Source organism: Diplotaxodon limnothrissa, linkage group LG11 (assembly GCF_057381915.1).
Source record: "Diplotaxodon limnothrissa isolate DT_005_m linkage group LG11, D_limnothrissa_male_GT1.1, whole genome shotgun sequence".
In the NCBI taxonomy this organism is placed as follows: Eukaryota; Metazoa; Chordata; class Actinopteri; order Cichliformes; family Cichlidae; genus Diplotaxodon; species Diplotaxodon limnothrissa.
In genome coordinates this window covers 16,280,024-16,307,273 of record NC_140606.1, presented here as the reverse complement: position 1 = coordinate 16,307,273, position 27,250 = coordinate 16,280,024, and the positions used below count along the sequence as shown (strand labels likewise).

Genomic DNA, 27,250 nt, shown 5'->3' with positions numbered 1-27,250 from the left:
CGTCCCCAACTCGGGAGCGCCGCCGATCGGTCGCCAGGATTTTCCCTTCTCGGCCAAAATGGAGGAGAAGGTCTCTCGCTTAATGAAGAGAGCACCGACTATATGAGCGGATCTGCTTCAATGATCGGCATCAGGACCCGCTTTTGCTGATATAATAGTTCTTGCAGCAACCTAACACTTTGAGGATATCTATCGCTATTTCCGCACAAGCGAGCGCAGCCATGAGCGCAGGAGAGGGGCTAGATGAGGCTGGGAAGGACGCGGCAGACATAGCGGCGTTTTTCAAATCCGGTAAGTCAGAGAAGGGGCGAGTCTCCCTCTAGGAGACCCTGAGCTATCGGCGTGTTCACTGGTGGTCTGCCACATTGTTGCCAAATATGACAAAAAGCAGTGATGGGCGAGATGCAGAGTGCGCGTCGGACGTGCTGGAGAGATGCTCACAGTTTTGTAGTTATTTACCACATTGTAGTCAACCACTCAGTTGTCATGTCGCACCTTTTTTAATGACAACCACCAATCATACCTCCTGAAATATGGGATTTGATTATTAAGCAGTGACCCCATTTTGGGTTGGACCAAGCAGCCTAGGCTACAACAAGGTGTGGATGTGATAGAACTAGACCGTGGTCTCCTCGGGCTGAAGGAGTGTTTTGATGCTATACACACACTATCCATCACAAACCCCACCAGATGTGACTCGATCCTTTTGTAAAATGTATTTTCCATGTCTTCAAATAGAGAGAAACACGGGAAGCCAGTAGATGGGGATCTTAGCGAACCTCTCTCATCATCTTATGCACTCATAGGCTAGGCCATAGATGCATGTATGGGCAATAGGTTGCACTCTACAGCGTAGAGCCTCCCTGATATGATGGCATCATCACAACAAACAAGGATTGGCCTGCCAGCCTTATCCCTCACCATGGAAATAATGTAAACACTATTTATAGGTCCTAGAGGGCTTTAAGCCTCCTTGATATCAGCCATGCATTAAGATTTAGGTGTCTGTGGCAAACATTTTTTTTAATCCGTTTTTGATCTGTCATTTCAGATAACTAGAGTGTCCTTACTCCAGTGATAATAATTCCTTATGTGTTCCACTCTATAGGAAGATCTGTTTTAATCTGTATCTTAAACAGACTTAACACATTCATGATTAAATGTTTTCTTTTTATCCTATTCAGCCTTTATAGCATACCTCTTTAATCGAATCTGACAATCATTAGGCTGACAGTCCAGTATTGGGAGCACCTCTGATACACAACAGCACAAGCAGCTGTCTCTCTCTCTCAGCTGTTTCTCTCTCTGACACCTGGTGCCTTGGGGTCTGCTGTCCACCACATCCACTTGTAGGAACACACACGCTCACACACACTTACACCACTTAAGTGAAAATTATTTGATAAAATGCAGCAGCCTTGCGCTTGCACGTGCGCACTTTTTAAACAGCCGATATAAACCCCATACCTTCTCCTGGATATTGCCTTCCCTGCCAGTCAGACAGTAAGGAATGTTGTCAAAATGGATTGTATTCAAATCCGTTGTTACGGTTGGTTGGATGCCTGCCAATGTATTTTCCTATAGCTGTGTTGTATCAGGCTGGAAAGTTGGCTCAGAGTGAAGTTGGGCTGCTTGGTTGTTTATATAGCAGCAAATGCAGTTCATACAGTATTCATGATGGAGACAGAAATAGGTTATGCCCTCAAGAAACTTTTACGAGAGCCTATTATGAAGAGAAAGTATGGAAAAAGAAGGTTCTGGGAAAACAACAAAATGCATTGTGAATACTGTCGGACAGTTCAAAGGTGAAAGTTACGCTTTTCTTTGCTTTTTGAGACTTTGAAAAATATGCCCAAAAGCACAAAATCATGTGCACTCAAATACATTAATAACCTGAAATCAATCTGACATTGAAAGTGATATATTTTTACCATTTAGCAGTTTCCTCCTTTCAACACTCTTATATTAATTTCTATGTACATCTCCTTAAAGCTGATTGATTCATTCATCAATTTCCCTGACCTTTCTTTTTATGTTCTATTTCTATACCTTTTTACTCTCAGCCCAATGCAAACATGTCAATTAATTAATTTGTTCCTGCATGCATAGCTTGAATCCATGCCAGCCCGTTCCATGTTGAAATATTGCCAAACAGCTGCCCATCCTAGTTGATTCTGAATACCTATTTTGGGAATTTGTGTGTGTGAGTGTGTGTCAGTGGGTGCACTGTGGTGCCCTAGTTAGTCAGTGAAGGAAAACAAAAGGTAGCAGATTCTTTTACTGAACCAACACTAAAGTGATCGATGGGCTACCTGAACAGCTTGGTCACTGACTAAGAGTCTGACTTAGAGAAAGACTAACGTCTTTACGATCTGGATAACTATTTAAGCTTGTACATTATGTATAAAGCTGGTGGACTATTTGGATTGAAAGTGATTTGAGTTTCATCAACACATTTACATCCACATCCAGCCCTGGTGTTTAATTTGCCTCACCTGAACGGATAATATTCTCACTGGTCCTCGAAAATACTCAGTGTTCATCTCCGCGTGATTATTTTCAGTGAGCAGATGGTGCTCCATCTCTGAGTCCCACACTGTTGCTGTGGATCACAGCTCAGCCGCTGAGTCACTCTCCGAGGTTTCTTGTGCCATGACTTAGACTCTAATCTCGAAAATGTTGCAACTGGTCAAAGATGAGACATATTCAGCTGCTCAGCTGTTCGAGCATCCGTCAAGATTTTCACCTAACTGCAGAGAAAACCTCATAAGGCATGGCAGTACAATAACACTCCTCATAGTTATATTTAGTTGTTCCCTATCCTTTATATAAATAGCACAATCAGTTGACTATCAGATCAAGAATATGTATTAATACTCCTTTGTTTCCAGTTTGAATTTTGGATTGGACCAATTATTTGAAGTAAGGCATCATGGTGCAACAGCTGATTACTCGAAAACGTAACTGTGAAAATATTAGGTCATTTGTGATCAAGGCAAGTTGCTCATAACTAAAGATTTCCCTAGATATAGAAGTCAGGAACTGTTCCATATCTTTATCTGTCTAAATGAGCATGAAAGTTGTATGGATGAGATCTTAGTTTTGAACATGTAACTAATGTAAATAAAGATAAAAAAGCCCAAGAAACATTAAATAAAAGAAAGCCATCATATTAATGTGAAAAAACCATGTCAGTCAAACTCAATAGACTGAAATCCTATAAAATATCAACCATTTCCTGTTTGAAAATGAGTGGGTGGAGCAAATGCTTATTCATTCCCTATTTAACTCATTATATGTCTGTTCTTGGTTATACAGTCTAATATATACATATACACTATATGTAAATAAATAGAGCTATGTAATACACAGTCCCTCATTGCAATAATATATGTGTAACTGTGCACTGATCTATAATAAGTTACCTACGCCTATCTAAATATATAGTTTTTTGTAATATATCATTATTAGGGCTGGGCCATATCATACCATTCACGGTAATACCGGTATAATGTTGGGCAACGATAAGAAAATGAAATATCGCGATAGAATATGGGTAAAATGCGCATGCGCAGTGCCTTTGTTTACATATGCACATGGCGGAAAAAGCATGGCGGCGATGGAGAATGAGAAGGGCGAAAGCGGATCGTTGAATGAAACGGATGAACCAGAATTGGTTTGTAAAAATGCTGCAACTTCAGTGGTGTGGAACTGGTTTAGCTTTCATCTGTCAGATACACAACAAATCACTATTTTTGCTAGAGCATGCTAGCGGGCCGTCGTTATTACCGTATTTTTTTTCAAAATACGGCACACTTAAAATTAATCTTTTGATTTTTCTGAAAATCAACAGTGCCCCTTAACGATTTTATGTGGTACACGGCGCTCGAAAATCTGTCAAATGTTTTAGTACGACTTTGCTAAGCTACGAAGCCGCACTGCTTGATGGATTGTCGGAGCATTACGGCTACCGTAGGCAGGAGCCTCGCGAAGTGATACTGTGCTTCAACATAATATTACCGTATTGTGTGTGTATAACCTCTTTTTAACTTGTGGATATTATACATGGTTATGCTGAGGATATGTCGGTCAATTTCCACTGGAAATGCCTTTTGGTTAAACTGTCAGCAAGGAATTTGCTTTTGCACTGTTAAATTTTTATATAACTTTAATGCACATCAAAAACAGCTGCTTGTTTAAGTAAAAATACATTGATAGGGTTTTTTTTGCACTAATAAAGTTGTCGAGTTGTAAAGTATTTTGTCTAGTGTCAATTATATCGTCAGTTATATCGTTATCGCAAATTTTCAAATGCATATTGTGATAAATATTTTGGTCATATCGCCCTGCTCTAATTATTATATACAATTATCCTTATTTAATGTGCAATACAACCATTAGTTTGCAACCTAAAAATCCACTCATTGTCAAAATGAGTAAACTTGAAGTGTAGGTCTGTCAAAGAACAGCACTCTTTGTCATGTATATAGTTATTTTCCTGGGTTTGCTGTTAATAATGTAAGAGTGCGTGAGTAAAGTTGGGATTTTAAACTTCTGTTCATTCATTCATTCAGACAATTATAGAACTGGGGTTGCAGTGCTCTGAGTTTGCAGTTTGCAGTGAGTATTGCATGTTCTACATTACAAGTTGTGCAAAATGCAAATCATTATCCAGTTTGACTTCTACAAATATTGACCAATAAGTGTTATTTCATGCTTAAATGACTCTATTCCATGTAATGTCATACATACAGCATGTCTGTCATTAAGATGTGCAGCCAATTTCTAATTTGGCAGATTGCTGAATAGAGTCTTCTGTATTCCATATGGCCAGTGATGTGACACTTGCATCACTAGCAATATGAGCCAACAAATCAGATTATGTTGCAACCCATCATATCTTCTGATTAACCGCTTTCAAATACATTAAGGCGCTTTGGGGCAAGCCTTACTGGCAAGACAAAAAAATAAAACTGGGATGATGGTATATTATAAAAGGCATTAATTCATATAGTCTTTTGAGTGATGCTAAATGAAGTTACTGGCCCTGCGCAATACTATTATTGTACAGAGCTGCACTGTGAAACTCAATTGGCGTAAAAGCAACCAGATGTATGTTGGAAGAAGGTCATATCCCTGATATGATGGCATCATCACAACAAACAAGGATTGGCCTGCCAGCCTTATCCCTCACCATGGAAATAATGTAAACACTATTTATAGGTCCTAGAGGGCTTTAAGCCTCCTTGATATCAGCCATGCATTAAGATTTAGGTGTCTGTGGCAAACATTTTTTTTAATCCGTTTTTGATCTGTCATTTCAGATAACTAGAGTGTCCTTACTCCAGTGATAATAATTCCTTATGTGTTCCACTCTATAGGAAGATCTGTTTTAATCTGTATCTTAAACAGACTTAACACATTCATGATTAAATGTTTTCTTTTTATCCTATTCAGCCTTTATAGCATACCTCTTTAATCGAATCTGACAATCATTAGGCTGACAGTCCAGTATTGGGAGCACCTCTGATACACAACAGCACAAGCAGCTGTCTCTCTCTCTCAGCTGTTTCTCTCTCTGACACCTGGTGCCTTGGGGTCTGCTGTCCACCACATCCACTTGTAGGAACACACACGCTCACACACACTTACACCACTTAAGTGAAAATTATTTGATAAAATGCAGCAGCCTTGCGCTTGCACGTGCGCACTTTTTAAACAGCCGATATAAACCCCATACCTTCTCCTGGATATTGCCTTCCCTGCCAGTCAGACAGTAAGGAATGTTGTCAAAATGGATTGTATTCAAATCCGTTGTTACGGTTGGTTGGATGCCTGCCAATGTATTTTCCTATAGCTGTGTTGTATCAGGCTGGAAAGTTGGCTCAGAGTGAAGTTGGGCTGCTTGGTTGTTTATATAGCAGCAAATGCAGTTCATACAGTATTCATGATGGAGACAGAAATAGGTTATGCCCTCAAGAAACTTTTACGAGAGCCTATTATGAAGAGAAAGTATGGAAAAAGAAGGTTCTGGGAAAACAACAAAATGCATTGTGAATACTGTCGGACAGTTCAAAGGTGAAAGTTACGCTTTTCTTTGCTTTTTGAGACTTTGAAAAATATGCCCAAAAGCACAAAATCATGTGCACTCAAATACATTAATAACCTGAAATCAATCTGACATTGAAAGTGATATATTTTTACCATTTAGCAGTTTCCTCCTTTCAACACTCTTATATTAATTTCTATGTACATCTCCTTAAAGCTGATTGATTCATTCATCAATTTCCCTGACCTTTCTTTTTATGTTCTATTTCTATACCTTTTTACTCTCAGCCCAATGCAAACATGTCAATTAATTAATTTGTTCCTGCATGCATAGCTTGAATCCATGCCAGCCCGTTCCATGTTGAAATATTGCCAAACAGCTGCCCATCCTAGTTGATTCTGAATACCTATTTTGGGAATTTGTGTGTGTGAGTGTGTGTCAGTGGGTGCACTGTGGTGCCCTAGTTAGTCAGTGAAGGAAAACAAAAGGTAGCAGATTCTTTTACTGAACCAACACTAAAGTGATCGATGGGCTACCTGAACAGCTTGGTCACTGACTAAGAGTCTGACTTAGAGAAAGACTAACGTCTTTACGATCTGGATAACTATTTAAGCTTGTACATTATGTATAAAGCTGGTGGACTATTTGGATTGAAAGTGATTTGAGTTTCATCAACACATTTACATCCACATCCAGCCCTGGTGTTTAATTTGCCTCACCTGAACGGATAATATTCTCACTGGTCCTCGAAAATACTCAGTGTTCATCTCCGCGTGATTATTTTCAGTGAGCAGATGGTGCTCCATCTCTGAGTCCCACACTGTTGCTGTGGATCACAGCTCAGCCGCTGAGTCACTCTCCGAGGTTTCTTGTGCCATGACTTAGACTCTAATCTCGAAAATGTTGCAACTGGTCAAAGATGAGACATATTCAGCTGCTCAGCTGTTCGAGCATCCGTCAAGATTTTCACCTAACTGCAGAGAAAACCTCATAAGGCATGGCAGTACAATAACACTCCTCATAGTTATATTTAGTTGTTCCCTATCCTTTATATAAATAGCACAATCAGTTGACTATCAGATCAAGAATATGTATTAATACTCCTTTGTTTCCAGTTTGAATTTTGGATTGGACCAATTATTTGAAGTAAGGCATCATGGTGCAACAGCTGATTACTCGAAAACGTAACTGTGAAAATATTAGGTCATTTGTGATCAAGGCAAGTTGCTCATAACTAAAGATTTCCCTAGATATAGAAGTCAGGAACTGTTCCATATCTTTATCTGTCTAAATGAGCATGAAAGTTGTATGGATGAGATCTTAGTTTTGAACATGTAACTAATGTAAATAAAGATAAAAAAGCCCAAGAAACATTAAATAAAAGAAAGCCATCATATTAATGTGAAAAAACCATGTCAGTCAAACTCAATAGACTGAAATCCTATAAAATATCAACCATTTCCTGTTTGAAAATGAGTGGGTGGAGCAAATGCTTATTCATTCCCTATTTAACTCATTATATGTCTGTTCTTGGTTATACAGTCTAATATATACATATACACTATATGTAAATAAATAGAGCTATGTAATACACAGTCCCTCATTGCAATAATATATGTGTAACTGTGCACTGATCTATAATAAGTTACCTACGCCTATCTAAATATATAGTTTTTTGTAATATATCATTATTAGGGCTGGGCCATATCATACCATTCACGGTAATACCGGTATAATGTTGGGCAACGATAAGAAAATGAAATATCGCGATAGAATATGGGTAAAATGCGCATGCGCAGTGCCTTTGTTTACATATGCACATGGCGGAAAAAGCATGGCGGCGATGGAGAATGAGAAGGGCGAAAGCGGATCGTTGAATGAAACGGATGAACCAGAATTGGTTTGTAAAAATGCTGCAACTTCAGTGGTGTGGAACTGGTTTAGCTTTCATCTGTCAGATACACAACAAATCACTATTTTTGCTAGAGCATGCTAGCGGGCCGTCGTTATTACCGTATTTTTTTTCAAAATACGGCACACTTAAAATTAATCTTTTGATTTTTCTGAAAATCAACAGTGCCCCTTAACGATTTTATGTGGTACACGGCGCTCGAAAATCTGTCAAATGTTTTAGTACGACTTTGCTAAGCTACGAAGCCGCACTGCTTGATGGATTGTCGGAGCATTACGGCTACCGTAGGCAGGAGCCTCGCGAAGTGATACTGTGCTTCAACATAATATTACCGTATTGTGTGTGTATAACCTCTTTTTAACTTGTGGATATTATACATGGTTATGCTGAGGATATGTCGGTCAATTTCCACTGGAAATGCCTTTTGGTTAAACTGTCAGCAAGGAATTTGCTTTTGCACTGTTAAATTTTTATATAACTTTAATGCACATCAAAAACAGCTGCTTGTTTAAGTAAAAATACATTGATAGGGTTTTTTTTGCACTAATAAAGTTGTCGAGTTGTAAAGTATTTTGTCTAGTGTCAATTATATCGTCAGTTATATCGTTATCGCAAATTTTCAAATGCATATTGTGATAAATATTTTGGTCATATCGCCCTGCTCTAATTATTATATACAATTATCCTTATTTAATGTGCAATACAACCATTAGTTTGCAACCTAAAAATCCACTCATTGTCAAAATGAGTAAACTTGAAGTGTAGGTCTGTCAAAGAACAGCACTCTTTGTCATGTATATAGTTATTTTCCTGGGTTTGCTGTTAATAATGTAAGAGTGCGTGAGTAAAGTTGGGATTTTAAACTTCTGTTCATTCATTCATTCAGACAATTATAGAACTGGGGTTGCAGTGCTCTGAGTTTGCAGTTTGCAGTGAGTATTGCATGTTCTACATTACAAGTTGTGCAAAATGCAAATCATTATCCAGTTTGACTTCTACAAATATTGACCAATAAGTGTTATTTCATGCTTAAATGACTCTATTCCATGTAATGTCATACATACAGCATGTCTGTCATTAAGATGTGCAGCCAATTTCTAATTTGGCAGATTGCTGAATAGAGTCTTCTGTATTCCATATGGCCAGTGATGTGACACTTGCATCACTAGCAATATGAGCCAACAAATCAGATTATGTTGCAACCCATCATATCTTCTGATTAACCGCTTTCAAATACATTAAGGCGCTTTGGGGCAAGCCTTACTGGCAAGACAAAAAAATAAAACTGGGATGATGGTATATTATAAAAGGCATTAATTCATATAGTCTTTTGAGTGATGCTAAATGAAGTTACTGGCCCTGCGCAATACTATTATTGTACAGAGCTGCACTGTGAAACTCAATTGGCGTAAAAGCAACCAGATGTATGTTGGAAGAAGGTCCAATAACTGTCAAAACATCTTGCATTAGAGCCATATTCCCAGTCTGCAGTCAACTACATTGGTCATAGGACTGGCATCTTTAGTCATAATATCAATAAACTATAGGGTTTAGTACGGTAGGGCAATATGGCCAAAAATATTTATCATGATATATATTTGAAAATTTGCGATAACGATATAACTGACGATATAATTGATGTGAAACAAAATACTTTACAACTCGACAACTTTATCAGCGCAAAAAACCCCATCAGTTTTATTTCACTTAAACAAGCAGCTGTTTTTTATGTGCATTAAAGCTATATAAAAATTTTACAGTGCAAATGCAAATTCCTTGCATTTGCAAGGAATTTGCATTCCTTGCAAAGTTTAACCAAAAGGCATTTCCAGTGAAAATGGGCGGAAATATCCTCAGCATAACCATGTATAATATCCACAAAAGTTAAAAAGAGGTGCTTAGCAACATGAAACTGCAGTGTGCCAAATAAATAAGTCAAATACGTATTTTTCTGGCGCATTAAGTGAAACAAAACAGTCAGATTAGTCAAACCATACTCAACTCATTCTTCTTGCTTCCTCCACTTCCATACCATTGATTCATTAATTCTGAATTCTGTCACAGCTGCTCTATTCCCATGTTCTACTGCACGACTGAGTTTAAAATCCGCTTCATACGCATGTCTCTTAACAGGTGCCATTTTGGGATCCTTATACACACACAATACGGTAATATTAGGTTGAAGCACAGTACGTATTACTCCAAGTGGCTCCTGACTATGGTAGACATAATGCAAAGTCGTACTAAAACATTTTTTGACAGATTTTTGAGCGCCATGTACAAAAAAATGTGCTTTGGTGGCTATATGACGGACAAAAACCAAAGCAGTTCCACATCACTGAAGCTGCACCATTTTTACAAACCAATTCTGGTTCATCTGTTTCATTCAATGATCTGCTTTTGCCCTACTCATTCTCCATAGCCACCATGCCTTTTCCGTCATGTGCATATGAAAACAAAGGCACTGCGCATGCGCGTTTTACTCATATTCTATCGCGATATTTCATTTTCTTATCATTGCCCAACATTATAACAGTATTACCGTTATATGGCCCAGCCCTAGGGTTTAGGTTTTTTGCAAAGATCTACTTTTTATGGCATGAACAACTATTTGCAGTTGTTGTGCTTGTACTGTTAAAAACATATAGTAAGCATAATAAATGTTGTCTTTGTTAATACTATATACAAGACATACATATATTATCAAGTTAGGTTTGCTGTCAGCCAAATTTAGGTAACTCATTTTGGTTTGCTAGCTAACCCTTTGGCTAATGCTAACATAATAGTATGGCAACTTCACTGGCCAGTTGCAATGCTGATTCCAGACCACGATTATTATCATGATGTAGGAACAACACCAACATTGGGATATCAGATCTTGGACTATTAGGGACTATTATGACAACCTTGTACTGCATAGACAAGTTTACAGAATCGTACCAGCGACTGACTAACAGTGATACTTACTGAGGCTCCGTCCATGTTGCTTTTAATGGCTTGTCCCTCAGTAATTCTTGCATTAAGACTAGAATCAAAATGCTTCAATCATTATTACCAGAGTCAGTCTGACATTAAAGTGAGACATTTCTCTCCGTGCCCAAAGTGAACCCAGTGACCTCTGCCAGTTGCAGGCTGCAATAGCAGCCAGATCACTAAGCAGTGATTCTTTATTTTCGTTGAGCACACTCGCAATCGATGGAAGCATAACGACCTAGCGTTGCCTTGCAGACTCAAGCGTAAATCTTATATAATCATGTAGATGAGGAAGAGAACTTCAACAGACAGTGCAGTATGCATCTTAAAACATGCAGTGTGTACTGAGAGAAACGGCAGAGTGAAGGCAAAGAGAAACAGATTGAAGAAAGTGAATGTAAATGTGGGATTGAGGGGAACTGGAGTGAGATCCAGAAAGAGAGGACATGACATACTTAGAGGGACAAAAAAACCCTTCAGTCATCAAATTATAGATCTGAGGCTTGGGTGGAGTACACCCTGCAAAATGTAGGCTACTCTGGTCTTGAGGCTGAGACCTTACGGTCGCTTCTCGGAGCAGCTTAATTGGCAGTTGGTCAGAGTTAAAGACTGTAAGCTTAGATTGGCAGTGCCTGTGCTGCTAAATCAGCCGGCACTGCTTAAAGAGTCTGTTAGGTAAACTTCCACAGAAAAACAGGACTAGTTTGAAAAACATAGATATCCCTATGCTTTTTGTAAAATGCTAGTTACAGAAGGACAAAATAACAATCTCTTTCATGGCAGCATTTGTGTGTGCAATCACAAGAAACAGGCTGATAAGTAGCTTTGCCTTCCTTAACGTTGGGATATATGAGTGTATTTAAGTGTTGCACAGAGTAACAACATGAACCAACATTTTTATATGTGAAACGTTACTTTAGAACTAGGGGTTTAGAGTAATTGACTAGTGGTAAACATTGGTAACACTTTTGTCTGCCTTGCAAATGTGATAAAAATAAAGCATCCTCATTCTGTGTCACTGTATACAAATACATTTTAAAAAAAAACTAAATTATAGTGCTGTCAGCATTAATCTTGTTAAAATGACGTTAACGCCATAAACACATTAATGCCACAAATCGAGTTAGCGAGTTAACGCAGAGCTCCCCGTGCGTGGGGCTGCACAGCATCAATGCATTAGCGCGGTTAGCTCGTTAACGCTTTGGCGCGGTTAGCTCGTTAATGCCTTAGCGCCGTGCAGCCCCACGTAAGGGGCGATCCGCATTAACTCGCTAACGGAGATTTGTGGCGTTAATGCGGTTATGGAGTTTATGTCATTTTTACAAGATTAATGCTGACAGCACTACTAAATAATAATTTTTCTTTTATTTTAACTCTTCTTTATTAGCCATCATCAGCTGATTATACCGTCCAATGCCAAATAAGGCAGTGGTCAAGAATTAGTACCTTGGTAATAGTTAAAAATCAGTAAAAGAAGCCAAAATGACAACAACCAATAAACTATTTGTTAAATAAGTGTGACGCAGCAGAGAAAACCAGAGTAAAGTCCAAGATTGACTTGTAGCATGTTTGCAGATCAAAGTTTTAACTCCACTGGCTTTACAAGCAACTGTCGATCAATCATAATCCACATAGTGCCACAGGCTAAAGATGGAGAAGCTGTCAGCAAAACGGGGGGAAATTTTGCTGGTTGAATGACTGGCCAGGTCGCAGCCCAAGGTTTGTGTGGCTGCACTCATCAGGGTGTTTTCCTCCTAGCCGACCTCCTTGTGGGACAAAGATTTGGAGTAAAACTGTGTGTTATTTAGACTTCATGCATCAGAAAACTATTCAGTAAACTGCATTTTTTGGCATAGTTTTAAGACATATTTTCAAAAAGTCTTAAGATAGCAAACATTCGAAATATTGGAAAGTCCAGTTATTCTTCATTGCGTCATTGCTTGGCTGTTTTTATTCACAGTAGAGATTCTCCGTATCTTTGGCCGACGTGTACATTTTTACTCGTGTGCTCGTCAGAAATGTTAGAACCTTTGCTCTAAAGCCAACAGTTAAGACGCTGTCCACAAAACATGCAGATTATGTATATTAAATGCCAACATCTCGAAGCCAGGAAATGTTTTAGGCTGTTTTCAGAGCGCTTGCTTGAAAACAAAGTGATACAAACTGGACCAAAAGGAGTGCTTATGAACTTGAGTTCTCTCAAATTGGTCATTTAATACTGTATACTTTCGGTTTTTGTACCATAAGTAATAAATATTTGCACATTCATGCTGAGCCTTACAGTAAGTTTTTAACCATTTATGCTTGTTTATCATCTGCTGAATGTCCAAATCTTCCTTCAAAATCCAATTATCTTTCACAGGTGTGCAAGCAACAGCGTATTCCAAAATTAATTCTCCATGTAAGAGAGAGATAACAGACCCATAAATCAGTTGTGCACAGCCAGTAAGCAAAAACTGGCCCACCATAGGGTCCGATCTAACCCACTGAGTAGCTTTACAGTGTGTTTAAGGCATTAATAATTCCTAATTTCAATTTAAAGCATTGGCAGTGTGGTGAGACTTATATAGGAGTCAAACTGTATGGAAAGTATTTAATCCCTGATATTAGCAAATTGAATTTAAACAGATGTACTAATTTTCCCCCTTAAACATATATGTTGCAGTGGAGTGGCATTTATGTTCCATCCCACTTGTGATCAAATTGAGCAAGTATGTGCAATAAACAGACCAGATGCTGGTGCCTGTGTGCCTGAAATACCCTCACAAAGTTGCTGATATGGCTAATAAAGAGTTAATCCTCCACTTACTGTGAATTTATATAAAAAGCCTACTGTACACTGTATTATAAGGGCCAGATATCGGGATCCATTTCTAAGAGTTTTATGGCAAAGACAATCAAGAAGGGTGCACAGTGAGGCAATTACCTGTTTTACAGCCAGACCATGCTGATCGATCTCATCAAAGGCTCTCGACCTTTTTGAGAGTCGTAATACACTCCATCACGCCAAGTTATTGATTGTTGTAAAATGTCACGTACATCTGTGGAGTCGCTTTGAAGACACACCGACATGGCCTGGGCCATTACGTTAACACAGGAAATGTGGAAGTACGTGCCGCGGTTGTTTCAGCTTTAATCAAGCCAATCAAACTTTTCAGTTTGCCATTTATTTTCTTGAGTTAATTTGAGTTAAGGTCTTGAGTGAAACTACGCTGCCTTATTTTGCACCGTGACAGAGATCACGTTCGTTCATTTAAAGTGGTTAACAGGAAAATTATCCAGAAAGATCAGCTGAGTATTTGTGCACATATGTGAATGGCATCGGTTACTAGTGTCAAGTCAATTACCAGGAATTCCAGTACGTTCGTCTTGTGTTCTAACACATGCACATTCATATACATATGACACACACGTGCACATAGGTATAAATCACTACATCCCACCCACGTCGCCCCGGGCTTATGAAGCACAGGGGGGGTTGGGTGGATGAAGGAGGATTGCAGGTCATAAAAATAAGCTGTGGGTTCGTCTCTGTGTCTTCTGCAAATCCCCCATCTGATAAGAGCGAAGCCTATCACTCAACTGCAGTCTCCCACTCGTTCTGTCCTTTTTCATTCCTTTCCTCGCCTCCTCCACTTCTCTCCCACACAGCCTTCCATCATTACTTCAGACCTCGCTTCTGCTCAGGGTTGTAATATATCCAAGTAATGATCTTTTATTGTAATATTCAGATCTTCTGTTTGCAAGTCCCACCACATCTAATTCCATTCTTTTCTTGTACCTTCAGTAACCGAGACACCAATGCAGAGATTATAAAATGCTTTACATCGTCATATGAAGTTCCGTATGTTCATAAACGAAAATATGATTCTTCCTTTCTCAAGCTTTCTGCTTATAGCCTCCCTTATCTCGTCTCTCTTTCAGGCAAAGGTAGTATCTGAATGTGGAGTCTTTTAAGTCAGGAGCATCATGCAATGCTTTGTGTCTCAGTTTTACTTTCACCAAAAGCACTTTGAAAAAAAAAAAACACGAGCAATGACTCATGAGGCCAGTGCTCTGCTTGAGTTCTGGGGCTATTTTTTTTAAATACTTTTTGAGAGAAAGGTTGCATGTCAAGTGTCAGGCAGTGTGCTATTTTTTTCCATTCATAAAACCAGTTAGCGAGAGTACCAGTTGCTTTTCCTGCGTAGAGTTAGAAAGAAAAGGAGGCCTCATTCTTGCACTGTGCACTCTAGTTTCTTGCTTTTAAAAAAATTACAGCTCCTAATTCAAGTCTTTCTGTTGAATTTTATATGAGGCTGATGGCAGTAACTTTAAATGATATTCTGTCACACACACAGAAGCACACATGCAAAAGCTGCATTCATGAAACTTCATATACTGTTACTGCGGTGATCACATTGACAAAAAAAAACCCTCGGACTTCATTAAAAACACAGAAACCCTCTAGAAGAAGGGCCAAAGCCATCTGTATTCTCAGAGACTACTGAGGTCCTTTGATATATGCCGGATGATGCTCAGGAAGTTTTATGAGTCTGTGGTGGCCAGTGCCATTGTCTGCGCTGTGGTGCAACGGATAGCAACAGACTCAATAAACTGACCTACAAGGTCAGTGATGCTGTGGGTGTGGAGCTCGACTCTCTGACAGCGGTTTCAGAAAGGAGGATGCTGTCCAAGTTACGGACAGTATTTAACGATCTATTACATCTTCTCTGTGAAGGTTCTCAGTCATCCAGGTCATCGTAGTCTAAGGAGCTTGGAAAGAAAAGCGTCTGGACGTCTTTAAGTTGCTTGAAGACGTTTCACCTCTCATCCGAGAAGCTTCTTCAGTTCTAAGGTCAAATGATGGAGAGTCCCAGATTTAAGCCCTGTGGGAGTATCCCCCCCAAGGGGGACAATGGACCCCCTAATGATCCTCTACCTAATCACATGAGCCAAGGTGTGAAAACGGGTGTAGGTCACAATCAGACAGGGTTTCTGGTGAGCTCATTGTGAAACCTTGCCCCCACCCTATCATGTGATTTCCTGAGGTCAGATGGCCCAGGATGTGAGTGGGTGTTAAGGCGTCTGTGAAGGGATCTCAAAACTGGATTATAGATGGCAGAGAGTTGGTGTCACCATTTGACCCTAGAACTGAAGAAGCTTCTCGGATGAGAGGTGAAACGTTTTCAAGCAACTTAAAGAAGTCCAGACACTTTTCTTTCCAAGCTTCTTAGTTTACACCCTCTCCATCTTCTGCTGGAAAGCCACAGTAGCACGGTCAGCAAAAGACTCATTCTACCACGATGTACCGCAGAACAGCACAGGAAAGCATTCCTACCTACTGCAATTAAACTTTACATCTCCTCCTTATGACATCTGGACTATTTTTCACTTGTAATATCTTGCTTATATTGTACATAGTGTTGTTAACTTTGGAATATTTAATTTAACACTTTTCCTATTTATGCTTAAGCTGATTCTGATAATATACCCGTTCTCTTTACTGCTCTTCTCTGCATGTTTTACTTTCTTTAGCAGGCAAGTCAAGGACGCTCTTTAGTCAGCATGAAAACAACAAATCGGACTAAAGTGCATCATGGGCTCAGCTTTGGTAAAATCAAAGCACAGCTTGCAGAGTGTGTTTGCATACATGTGTGAGCTTGTGTGCTGCCCGTGACTGCTTGTCTTCTGCCAACAGCTGTACTTACTCTGTCCAGCAGGAACTGTGTAGTCTCTCTTCCCTTCACAAACAGACTGACTCTGCATCATTCACCCTTGCTTTGAAGGCAGCAGCAGGCTCTGATCTGTGTTGCGTGAACAGTGCCAGCCCAGTGCTCCTCGGACTTAGCCGACAAAGCCTCTCTGCCTTTATATAAAATGGGTTGAGGATCAAACTAACATACCATCCTAATGTATAGGCTTGCAGAAGTACTGGTTCTTGCTTCTGCTGTTGTCGAATTTACACATGCACTCAAATGAATTTGATTGGTCACACTTAGTGGTGCATGATTTCACTTTTTTCCCCTCTCTCTTTTCCTACACGATCACAAAAACAGGCACAGAATTTAGGTTAACATCTTTCTATATCATCGTTGCTCTAAAAGGGTTTTCCTCTGTTTTCCCTTTTGTAAACATGACATTTCTCTTATATTAATTCTCTTACATTAAATAATCTGCATTATTTATTCTCTAGAAGTTCATTTGTGCAGATTTTGGAGAAATCTGGATAGTTCCTACTTACTTTAAAACTTCCTAACAGCTTGACCTTGTCCTCAGGTACAAGTAAAGATTCTTTCAATTATTTTTAACCTAGTGGTTTGTTTATTTCACAGTATTTGGTAGACGGTTACCTTCTGTTTTGTGTTCCCTTTGGCGTCTCCGACTGCCTGTCTGTCTCTCGCAGGCTGCTGTGCATGCATGTATATATAAGCTCTTGAAAATTCTGTTAGTGCTTTTCACTGGACCAAAAACTTTATCTACACTGTACAAAATGAAGCGTACTGTGCGTGAACAGGTGCTTACTGTAATCCTGGCTAGGCGACAGCATATGCCAGGCTGTTCTTTTCATAAAGGAGTCCAGGAAAAGTTAGAGTGAAGGACTAAGCTGCCCCTCTCCTCTCCTCTCTGTTATCTTTTGCCACTATAGTGTACAACTAGTGAGCGACCCAGAAAGAGTTTCTCAGTCTTCTACAGGCTACAAGATGATTTGGTCATTTGGTCCAGCTGTTACCTGCACTGACTTCTGGGAAACTTCTATTACAGTCTGGAGTCATTTCATTCATTTTTATTTATTTTCAAGGGTTTATGTCATCGGCATGGAATGTCTCTCACATCAGTGTTCCCTTTGAAGTAATGTTGCCTTATTTATTTATGTATGAATTTGGCAAAATTGGATTTGTGTGCTGGATGTGTGGACTAGGAGAGGATCCATTATGAATGAGTCATTATTGATTATTTTATCCTGAATTAATTGAGGTGCTCAAACTGACATTATTGATTCCAGCTTAGCAGTTTGGGCAGACCAAATTTGTCTCAACTGTAGTGTTACACGCTTAGCATAGAAATTGCCAAGCACGCAGCTTTGCTTTTTCACATATCTGGTTGAATAATTTTATCTCCTTAAAGATGGTTTCTCAGGTAGTAGATACTATGGTATCAGCTGTACTTGGTATCTTTTAAAAGTTAATTCACTTATCAGTGCTGGGTGTCCTACATGTGTGTGAGAGTATGTCTAAGCGTGTGTTTAAGAGCACAGAAAAACCTATATTCTTGATAAATACAGATAACACATATAGTAGCACATTTATAAATCTATGTAAACGTGCACGCCTGTGTGTGTTTGTTTACATATCTTTGTGGGGAACAAAAACTGGGATGTTACTATACTTGTGGGACCAACAGCCGTTATGGGGACAAAATACCTGTCTGCATGAGTTTGAAGACATTTTTGAGACTCAAAATATTTTTTTTAGTATCAGGGTTACAATTAGGTTATGTTTAGGGTATGTGATTAGGGAAAGCATTATGTCAGGTAGATGTCCCCACTAAGATATGAAAACACAACTCTGTGTGTGTGTGTGTGTGTGTGTGTGTGTGTGTGTGTGTGTGTGTGTGTGTAGAACTGCGTACAAAATGTCTGATGGCGTTTAATCTCAGGGTGGGTCTGTCCAGATATGCAGATCAAAGGGCTCCTCTCGAATTGCTCACTCGCTCTCATTTATAATCCCAAGGCTTTAATGTTTGGACACTAAAACGTGATGAAGGTCATGCTGCTGCTTTAGTGGGTCACTGGGCAGTCCTTTAGCTCTATATTTCCTTTCTTAAAATTTCTCTCTCCCTCTCTCATTTTTATCTCTGTCTCTTTTTAGATTGCTCTCTTCCAAAATGTGAATCCAAACTGGATGGCCCCGGTCAAACTTCAGGTAGGTCACGAGGGATTAATCAGAAATCCCTTTACAGAGGGGAATAGATGCACATGATCCCTTAACGTCCCGTGAATCTCGCAGTTAGCGATCACAAAATAAGTTATACATAATCTCATTTGTCCCACATCAAACAGAATTCCACGAAAGCCTCAGAGGTCTGTAAAATGCACATTTGTGTTTGTTAAGACTTCTATAGCCAAAGAAGGAAGGCTCACACTTAAAATGCTCTCCAGTTTAGCATGGCTGGGACAGCATAGTTTTATAGTATATGTATTTGTGTGGGTAGAAGAGAGGCAGTGTTGAAACCCCCAAAACATGGCTGACACCATATACTATGTCCACTTTAAATAAAATGTTGTCTTCCATCAAAGCTCTCTGTATCCAATCCCATTACACTCATATTCCTCTGTGCATCAGATAGCAACCATGACCTTGTTGCTTCTCAGCCCAATACCCCCAGGACACACATACTAAAAATATATCAAGTCACACTTGCCAGGGTGATTTGTTTTGCAGTATAAGCAGGTCAGTTAAATGGCCCATATTAGTGTATGCACTTAGATCATAGATTATACCATATAAATGTGGGCCTGACACAGTTTTGACCTGATGTTTTCCAACTGGGTCATCCAGGGATGAAAAGAAGACTGCTTTTCAATTGACCGTTTGGGCTGTTATTCCCTGTTGCCAGAATCTGAATGGGTGTTAATGTGAAAATGATTGGAACAAACCAGCTAAATCCTGTGAACTTTGAACTTCATTCCTGAAGCTGACACGAAAAAAATTAGAGCTGCTTTGGTGTCTTTGTGTTTCTGTGAAAATCGGGCAGAAATTAAGAAATTGAGCTGCTCACGGCGAATCAAAGGTAATCAGATTGTATTGGCCGCTTATGGCTGATTGTTCATTGTTCATTCTCAATTACTGTGAAGAAAATCATCTTGCTGTTGAATTAAGTGTCAGGTTAGCAAATTGCCTGTAGCAATCTATTACACTGTAACATGAAATTGCAGGTGTCCTTGTGGAAAAGCTTTTGTGCTGATGTGGTGCATTTTAAACATGTATTGTGAATGTTAATGAAGAATACAAGCTTTTACCCTTTACCTGAGTATGTCTGCAGCCCTGTTAGAAAGTGCAAGAGGGTTAAGAATTGTTTAAGCCCGTGTGTGTATATCAGCGTTGGTCAAGTTACTTGAAAACAGTAATTAGTAATTAATTACTGATTACTTTGCCAAAAAAGTAATCCCGTTACGTTACTGATTACTTATTTTCTAAAGTAATTAGTTACTTAGTTACTTTTTAAAAACACGATACACGACCTGAATACGTAATAACACAATAGACCTTTCAGCCCAATTCTATTTTTTATGCATAATCCGTCATATTAAATTGAATCAAATGGAAAGCCTCTTTTTAAAAATTGTATTATGAGTTTTAATCTTTTAATTTTATACACATTGCATTAAGCAAAAAATTAAATTACATGCAACAGTCTTTGACTTGAAGAAATTCTTTAACATTTAAACCCATTTTCTGCATATTGCAGCATATAAAATAAAATAATGTTTTGGGTTTACACTCACTCTTTCAAATAGATGCAAGTAAAACACAGCAAAAGATCAATAAAATCAAAGATTCAGCAGCACTAAGTCCTGCCGCTCTTAAATCTACAGTGGCTTGCAAAAGTATTCGGCCCCCTTGAACTTTTCCACATTTTGTCACATTACAGCCACAAACATAAATCAATTTTAGTGGAATTCCACGTGAAAGACCAACACAAGGTGGTGTACACGTGAGAAGTGGAACGTAAATCATACATGATTCCAACCTTTTTTTTACAAATAAATAACTGAAAAGTGGGACTCAGTCCGCTGAGTCAATACTTTGTAGAACCACCTTTTGCTGCAATTACAGCTGCCAGTCTTTTAGGGTCTGTCTCTACCAGCTTTGCACATCTACAGACTGAAATCCTTGCCCATTCTTCTTTGCAAAACAGCTCCAGCTCAGTCAGATTAGATGGCGTTTGTGAACAGCAGTTTTTTTAGATCTTGCCACAGATTCTCGGTTGGATTTAGACACCAGACAGGTCAGGGTTAAAGTTATTGAAATTTAAATTTAAAGCAGGCTTAGGCTACAAAAAGATTTCCCTAGCCTTGAACATCCCACGGAGCGCTGTTCAAGCGATCATTCAGAAATGGAAGGAGTACGGCACAACTATAAACCTACCAAGACAAGGCCATCCACCTAAACTCACAGGCCGAACAAGGAGAGCACTGATCAGAAATGCAGCCAAGAGGCCCATGGTGACTCTGGACGAGCTGCAGAGATCTACAGCTCAGGTGGGGGAATCTGTCCATAGGACAACTATTAGTCTTTAGAACTTTTTGGCTAAAATGCAAAACGCTATGTGTGGCGGAAAACTAACACTGCACATCACTCTGAACACACCATCCCCACTGTCAAATATGTTGGTGGCAGCATCATGTTCTGGGAGTGCTTCTCTTCAACAGGGACAGGGAAGCTGGTCAGAGTTGATGGGAAGATGGATGGAGCCAAATACAGGGCAATCTTGGAAGAAAACCTTTTGGAGTCAGCAAAAGACTTGAGACTGGGGCGGAGGTTCACCTTCCAGCAGGACAACGACCCTAAACATAAAGCCAGGGTTTAAAACAAAACATATCCATGTGTTAGACTGGCCCAGTCAAAGTCCAGATCTAAATCCAATCGAGAATCTGTGGCAAGATCTGAAAACTGCTGTTCATTAATGCTGTCCATCTAATCTGACTGAGCTGGAGCTGTTTTGCAAAGAAGAATGGGCAAAGATTTCAGTCTGTAGATGTGCAAAGCTGGTAGAGACAGACCCTAAAAGACTGGCAGCTGTAATTGCAGCAAAAGGTGGTTCTACAAAGTATTGACTCAGGGGACTGAGTCCCACTTTTCAGTTATTTATTTGTAAAAAAAATGTTTGGAATCATGTATGATTTACGTTCCACTTCTCACGTGTACACCACCTTGTATTGGTCTTTCACGTGGAATTCCACTAAAATTGATTTATGTTTGTGGCTGTAATGTGACAAAATGTGGAAAAGTTCAAGGGGGCCGAATACTTTTGCAAGCCACTGTATTTTCACCTGTTTAGCAGGAGTGGGGATATTGGAGGTTTGCTCGGTGCCGCAGCGGTCATGTCAGTGGGAGGATCCTGAGGTTTCTCTGTAAATTTCACATTCCTGTGGCGGCTTCCTAGAAACAAGTTTTATTCCCACGCAGAGTGTACAGTGGACGCTAATGTTTTTGTCACTTTTTACAGAATAAAACTTAAAGTAATGTCAGCACATCCACGCTTTAAACGCTGCATGGTCGCACTCTCTCCCACACTCCATATTTTCCATTGTTGATCTGCGCACATCTGTTGCTGCCACGGGCGTCACATGCTTGTACGGCATCGTCATGAGACACTATCACAAACAAAATCACGACGGTTTAGATGGTTTTTGCAAATTAAAATCCACAAAGGTAAACTTTGTGAATATCTGTTTTAGTTCTCAGTCCATTCCTTTTACTTCACTCATTTTGTTTAAGATAAAATGGGATTGTCAAGCAGGCAGACTGATCAACACTATCACTATGACCGATCATAAGTATTACAAGCACCTGATAAACTCTTTGTGTTACAGTCTAGTCCAACTTCATTGGATGCAAAGAATGCAAGTGCATGTGGACTACCTTACTATTGGAGATATTTTTGAACATAAGACAGCAGTAGCCATTCCTCTGTGAGATAATGAGCTGATGGTCACATGAATTATTGGCCCGTGATGCCCACATGTTGTAAGTTACAACAATGTAGCCCTTTCTGCTGTAGCTTTCCTCATTGTTACAATTTACTTCTCCGTAGAGCCTGGGTACAGCAGTTTTCATGAAAAAATAAAATGTTGTGAGGATATAACAAAAGCTGTGGTTTTCCCACATCTTTGTATGGATGCAGATCTTTCCAAATAAAAATATATAGAGAGAAAACCTAATGTTTTATGTTAGCATTGGCGTATGAAATGGCATCCTAATGAAGAAAAATACTGGATGAAGTCGCTCAATGAAGATATTTGCAGTATCGTGTAGGCCAAGCAGTGGTTCAGAGAAGGGATTCCATTATTAGAATCACACTTATAGCCAAAAAACAGAGCCATGTTAGGTAATATTACATAATCTGCATACAGCTATTTTTGAACAACAATAACAGCCTGTTTCATTCATTGGGAAAGATGCTGCACATTTCATAGAAAGAGAAGATCGATCAGTTATGTTATCATTTAGGTTTAAAAGTGTAAATAATGCTGGGAATTGGTAGATTTTTAGGTCTTGCTTTAGTGGTGAGTGATGTTTCTGCATCCCACAAACTCATGCTAACTTCAACCTTTCTTCAACATCAACCTGCCTCGTCTGTCTGATCTGCCAGCACTCATCTGTTCCACTGGTAGCACGCAGTGCCACACAGGGGCAGGGATCCATCCCGCATCTAAACATTGGTGCTTTTATTCTGCACATACTGTGGAGGTTTACTTCCTTGCTTATATGATCACTTTTCTGTTTTATTTAATTTTTATGCATTGATTTATGCATTAACAGGATTGAGCGTTACAAATTCATTTCAATTTGTCATAGAAGAGGAGATTAAAAAAAATGCATTACTTACAGCCGAGTTTGTAGAAGACACTTAACCACAAAATCACAAGTGTCCCCAAAACACTGTTGCATGCATATGGATTTACAGACTAAGCATGCTTAGAGTAAAGTGTTGGACTATTCCCCAGATATGCTGAGGCTCATTCCAAAATAATCATCTGCAACAGTAGCCAACTGCCAGTTTAGTCAGGATGATTTTCATCTCTTTTTCTGGCCTAATAATTTCTAGCGCAGACAGTCAACAGTGAATTAGATGAGAGCGATTTTCAGTCTTATACTTGTTGACTGAAAAAAAAAAACAACCCTCCACTCCTCCATTCCTCTCCTCTGATTTCCTCCATATGTTTCTGTTCGGTTTAATTCAGCTGTGAGCTCAGTCTCCCATTCTGCCCATACTGGGCTCACTGTGTGGTTCCTATTGAACTAGGCTTTGAATGCTAACCATGTGCACCACGGGTAAGACGGGCAGGCAGGCTCACTCAGACACACACACGCACACACACACACACAAACTTCTAAGCAAAGAGGAAGTGGTTTTCTCTGGAGTTCATTGGATCTTTTTTTTCTCCCCTGCAAAGTCCAGGATTGGAAACACTAAACTCTGGAGTGTAGAGTGTGTGTGTGTTTGACTGTTTGATTGTTTACTTGCTCTTTTTTCTATCTGGTATCTAAATGAAGCTTTAGCTTCATTTGTAATTAACTTCAACTTAAATGCAGAGAACAGACCAAAAGGGTGAAACAAAAGGTCATGAAAGCTCTAATAAAACAGGCGGCATGAGGAGACAAATGGAAGGCAGCTATACTGTAACCTAAGTTAAGTCTGTAAGTTCACAGATGTACTTCCACAGCACACAATGTGTGTGTTTAATATTGTGGTTTAAAGAAGGGGCTCTCTGAACCTAATTTGAACTATCGTAAAAGCAGATGACTAATTAATCTCACATCTATTGTGTATTCAACAGTGTGCCATAACATTTTATATTTGTCAGTGTAGCTTATGCTATAGCCTAAAAAGTGTGCATAGTGTGGTTAACATCTATGTGTGTAACAGCTACGGCATGCTTACTGTTTAGTATGGCAGGTAGACCTTATACATGCACTACTATGGAACAGGGACTTTGCAAAGTGTTCACTGGAATGTGTAATGAATCACAGCCTCTCAATAATATCGTGGTTTAGAGTTAACTGACTCCCGTGCCGCTACATAGTTATTAGAGTTAAAATGACCAAATTCTTCCTGACAGTTACACACACACACACACACACACACACACACACACACACACACACACACAAAAACTCGTGAGATATGATAAAAGAGAGGAAAGCCAGTTAGACTCCCTGTGGTGTCTTACACAGAGACAGCTGGACTCTGCACTCTGCAGTGTGTCTTTGTGAACCTTCTGTGGATTTCTGCATGTGGATGTGTGCATCCTGACCTCTTTTGTACGTGTGTGTGTGTGTTTGCGCAGACGACCTTAATTGGATCATGCTGTAGAACACTGGCTGTCTTTCTTTTCTTTTTTTTTTTAAGCGCACAGCTTGCATCCTTCTGTGACAGGATATCAACATAATGATATCTGTTTGGCCGTGCCGCATTTCCGATGGCTGCAAATAATAAGACAATCGAATCCAAAAAGTTTCTTTTTCCAAACCACACTCTGGCTTGTTTAAGCTGGAGCCTATTAGTGAAATGTAGTCTTGTTCTTATTTAATCCATGCACACTGTAGAGTAGATGTTTTTGTCAGTTGATAATGAATTTTGAGCATAGCTTTAAATATCTGTATTACTACTCTTAAAAAGAGTTGGACAGGTTTACTGGAGTTATTAGTTGCTGTCAAAAAAGCTGTCATTATTTGAATAAAAGGATGATGATTAAACTGATTGAAAATGTGCATGTTTTAATGGGTCCAATAGTGTCTGAGATTTAATTTAAAACGTAATAACCACGTAAATTGTAGGAAGTAAATGTGATTGTTTTCTTTATGCAATCTTTCTTTATACAGTACTCGTTGCCATCATAGAAAGGCAATGATGTAGGTAGGTACCATGTAAAAATAACCCACATTACATCTGGAAATTTACCACCTGACCATTTACTTTTAGAGTTACCCTATATGTTTGAATGTGTTGCTCTAAGGCAGCTGTCCCCAACATTTTTTGTGCCAAGGACCGGTTTATTCCGACAATATTTTCACGGACCGGCCTTTAAGGTGTCGCAGATAAATACAACAAAATAAAACCAGTACCTGTACCAAAATAAAAGATTTATTCATAACACGTGGGAAAAGACCCAGGGAAACTAAGTTAACGATAAAAACGATAAAACAAAACAAAAAACGCTAAAATCACTGAAAACCATAAATTTCACACCCAAGCCTCAACTCTCGCGGTCCGGCACCAAACGACTCACGGACTGGTACGGGTCCGTGGTCCGGGGCAGGGGGACTGCTGCTTTAAGGGATTTCAGAGCCATCGTGTGGGTGGTGCAGTGGTTATCACTGTCACCAGGAACTTTTCTGCTTGTACCTCTAGGTCAGCTTGAGCCTTTCTGTGCATATTCTCCCTCTCTTAAAGTCCAAAGAGAGGCATGTCAGGTTATTTGGTGGTTCTAAATTGGTTGTAGGATGTCAGAGTGTGCATGGTGCACCTTGCTTTTAACTCTGTCAGCTGGGATCAGCTACCGCTCCCTCTCCACAACCTATGGACATTCAGACACCTCCAGCTACATCCCAACACTATGACCAATATTCCCTTGAGGATTAGGTCATTCATAGCTTTATCAATATTTGTTTTCCTTATTACCATGCGCTGCTGATCGGGTTTTTCCTGACACATACAAACACGCATGTTAAATGCAGAAATTTACACCGCTGTGCTGTCTGCTAATTGGTTCCATCTGTTGTGAACTGTATCTGGCCTGACGTTCAGGCAGTGAGTTCCTCTGCACTTTTTTTCCCCCTGCACCGTTAACGTCAGGTCCACTCTTTTCATCAGAATCCTCTGTCTGCAAAACTTCATGTTAATAGTAATAAAATACAGATGTATTCCAGACAGTATTTCATTAGAATTTAGATGATGCAGCTCATCTTTAGCAGCTTATATCCCACCGCGCCTCCTCCCTGTCCTCCACACCATCATATCATTCTTACTTCTCACATCATTATCATCTTGTCCTCTGTCACTTAGCCGGCCTTTTCCTGGAGAGCACTGAAGCATAGGAAGTCAGGGTTTCCATTCTTAACACCCATCCACTCGCCATCAACCTCTTCCCCCTGCGCATCAGCCAATTGCTTGCTGGAAATAGCCATCTCGGGGGAGGGGCTGAACAGGAAGGGGGTGGGGGGTGTATACGTGTGCTTGCTGGTTGCTGCTTGATTCCAGGGATATAAAGGATGCTTGGCTGCTCCGAGGACAGAGGAATATCATTGCAACGCCTGCTCCATCCTTTTCAAAAGGACCATAATTTCACTTTTTGATGCTTGAGCTGCTGCAGGAGCAGTGCTGATCTATGATTTATGACAAAACATCTGATTTCCTGTTCTAAAATTTCTCTTCATTCATTCAAGTGAGCAGTGGGAGCATGGTGTTGGATTTGTTGATAGTAGTTGCATCTGTGCAGTGAACTGGATCATTTTCATGCTGGAATACTGTAGTCAAAGGTTTGTTGCACTGCAGAAATGTGGCAGTTGGACTATTATAGTGATTCCACAGTTCAGTTCAGGCATTTA

The 27,250-nt window shown here is 39.6% G+C and overlaps 1 protein-coding gene across 2 annotated transcripts in view; it reads left to right on the top strand.

The window, feature by feature from the left end:
* triob (trio Rho guanine nucleotide exchange factor b) overlaps positions 1-27,250 on the top strand; it is a 127,238-nt gene continuing 99,988 nt past the window's right edge. For both annotated transcript variants that reach the window (XM_085366268.1, XM_085366271.1), the window contains exons 1-2: positions 1-291; positions 18,785-18,838. In XM_085366268.1, the coding sequence (XP_085222394.1) occupies positions 222-291; positions 18,785-18,838 (124 nt within the window). In that variant the 5' untranslated portion in view covers positions 1-221. The remainder of the gene's footprint in view (positions 292-18,784; positions 18,839-27,250) is intronic.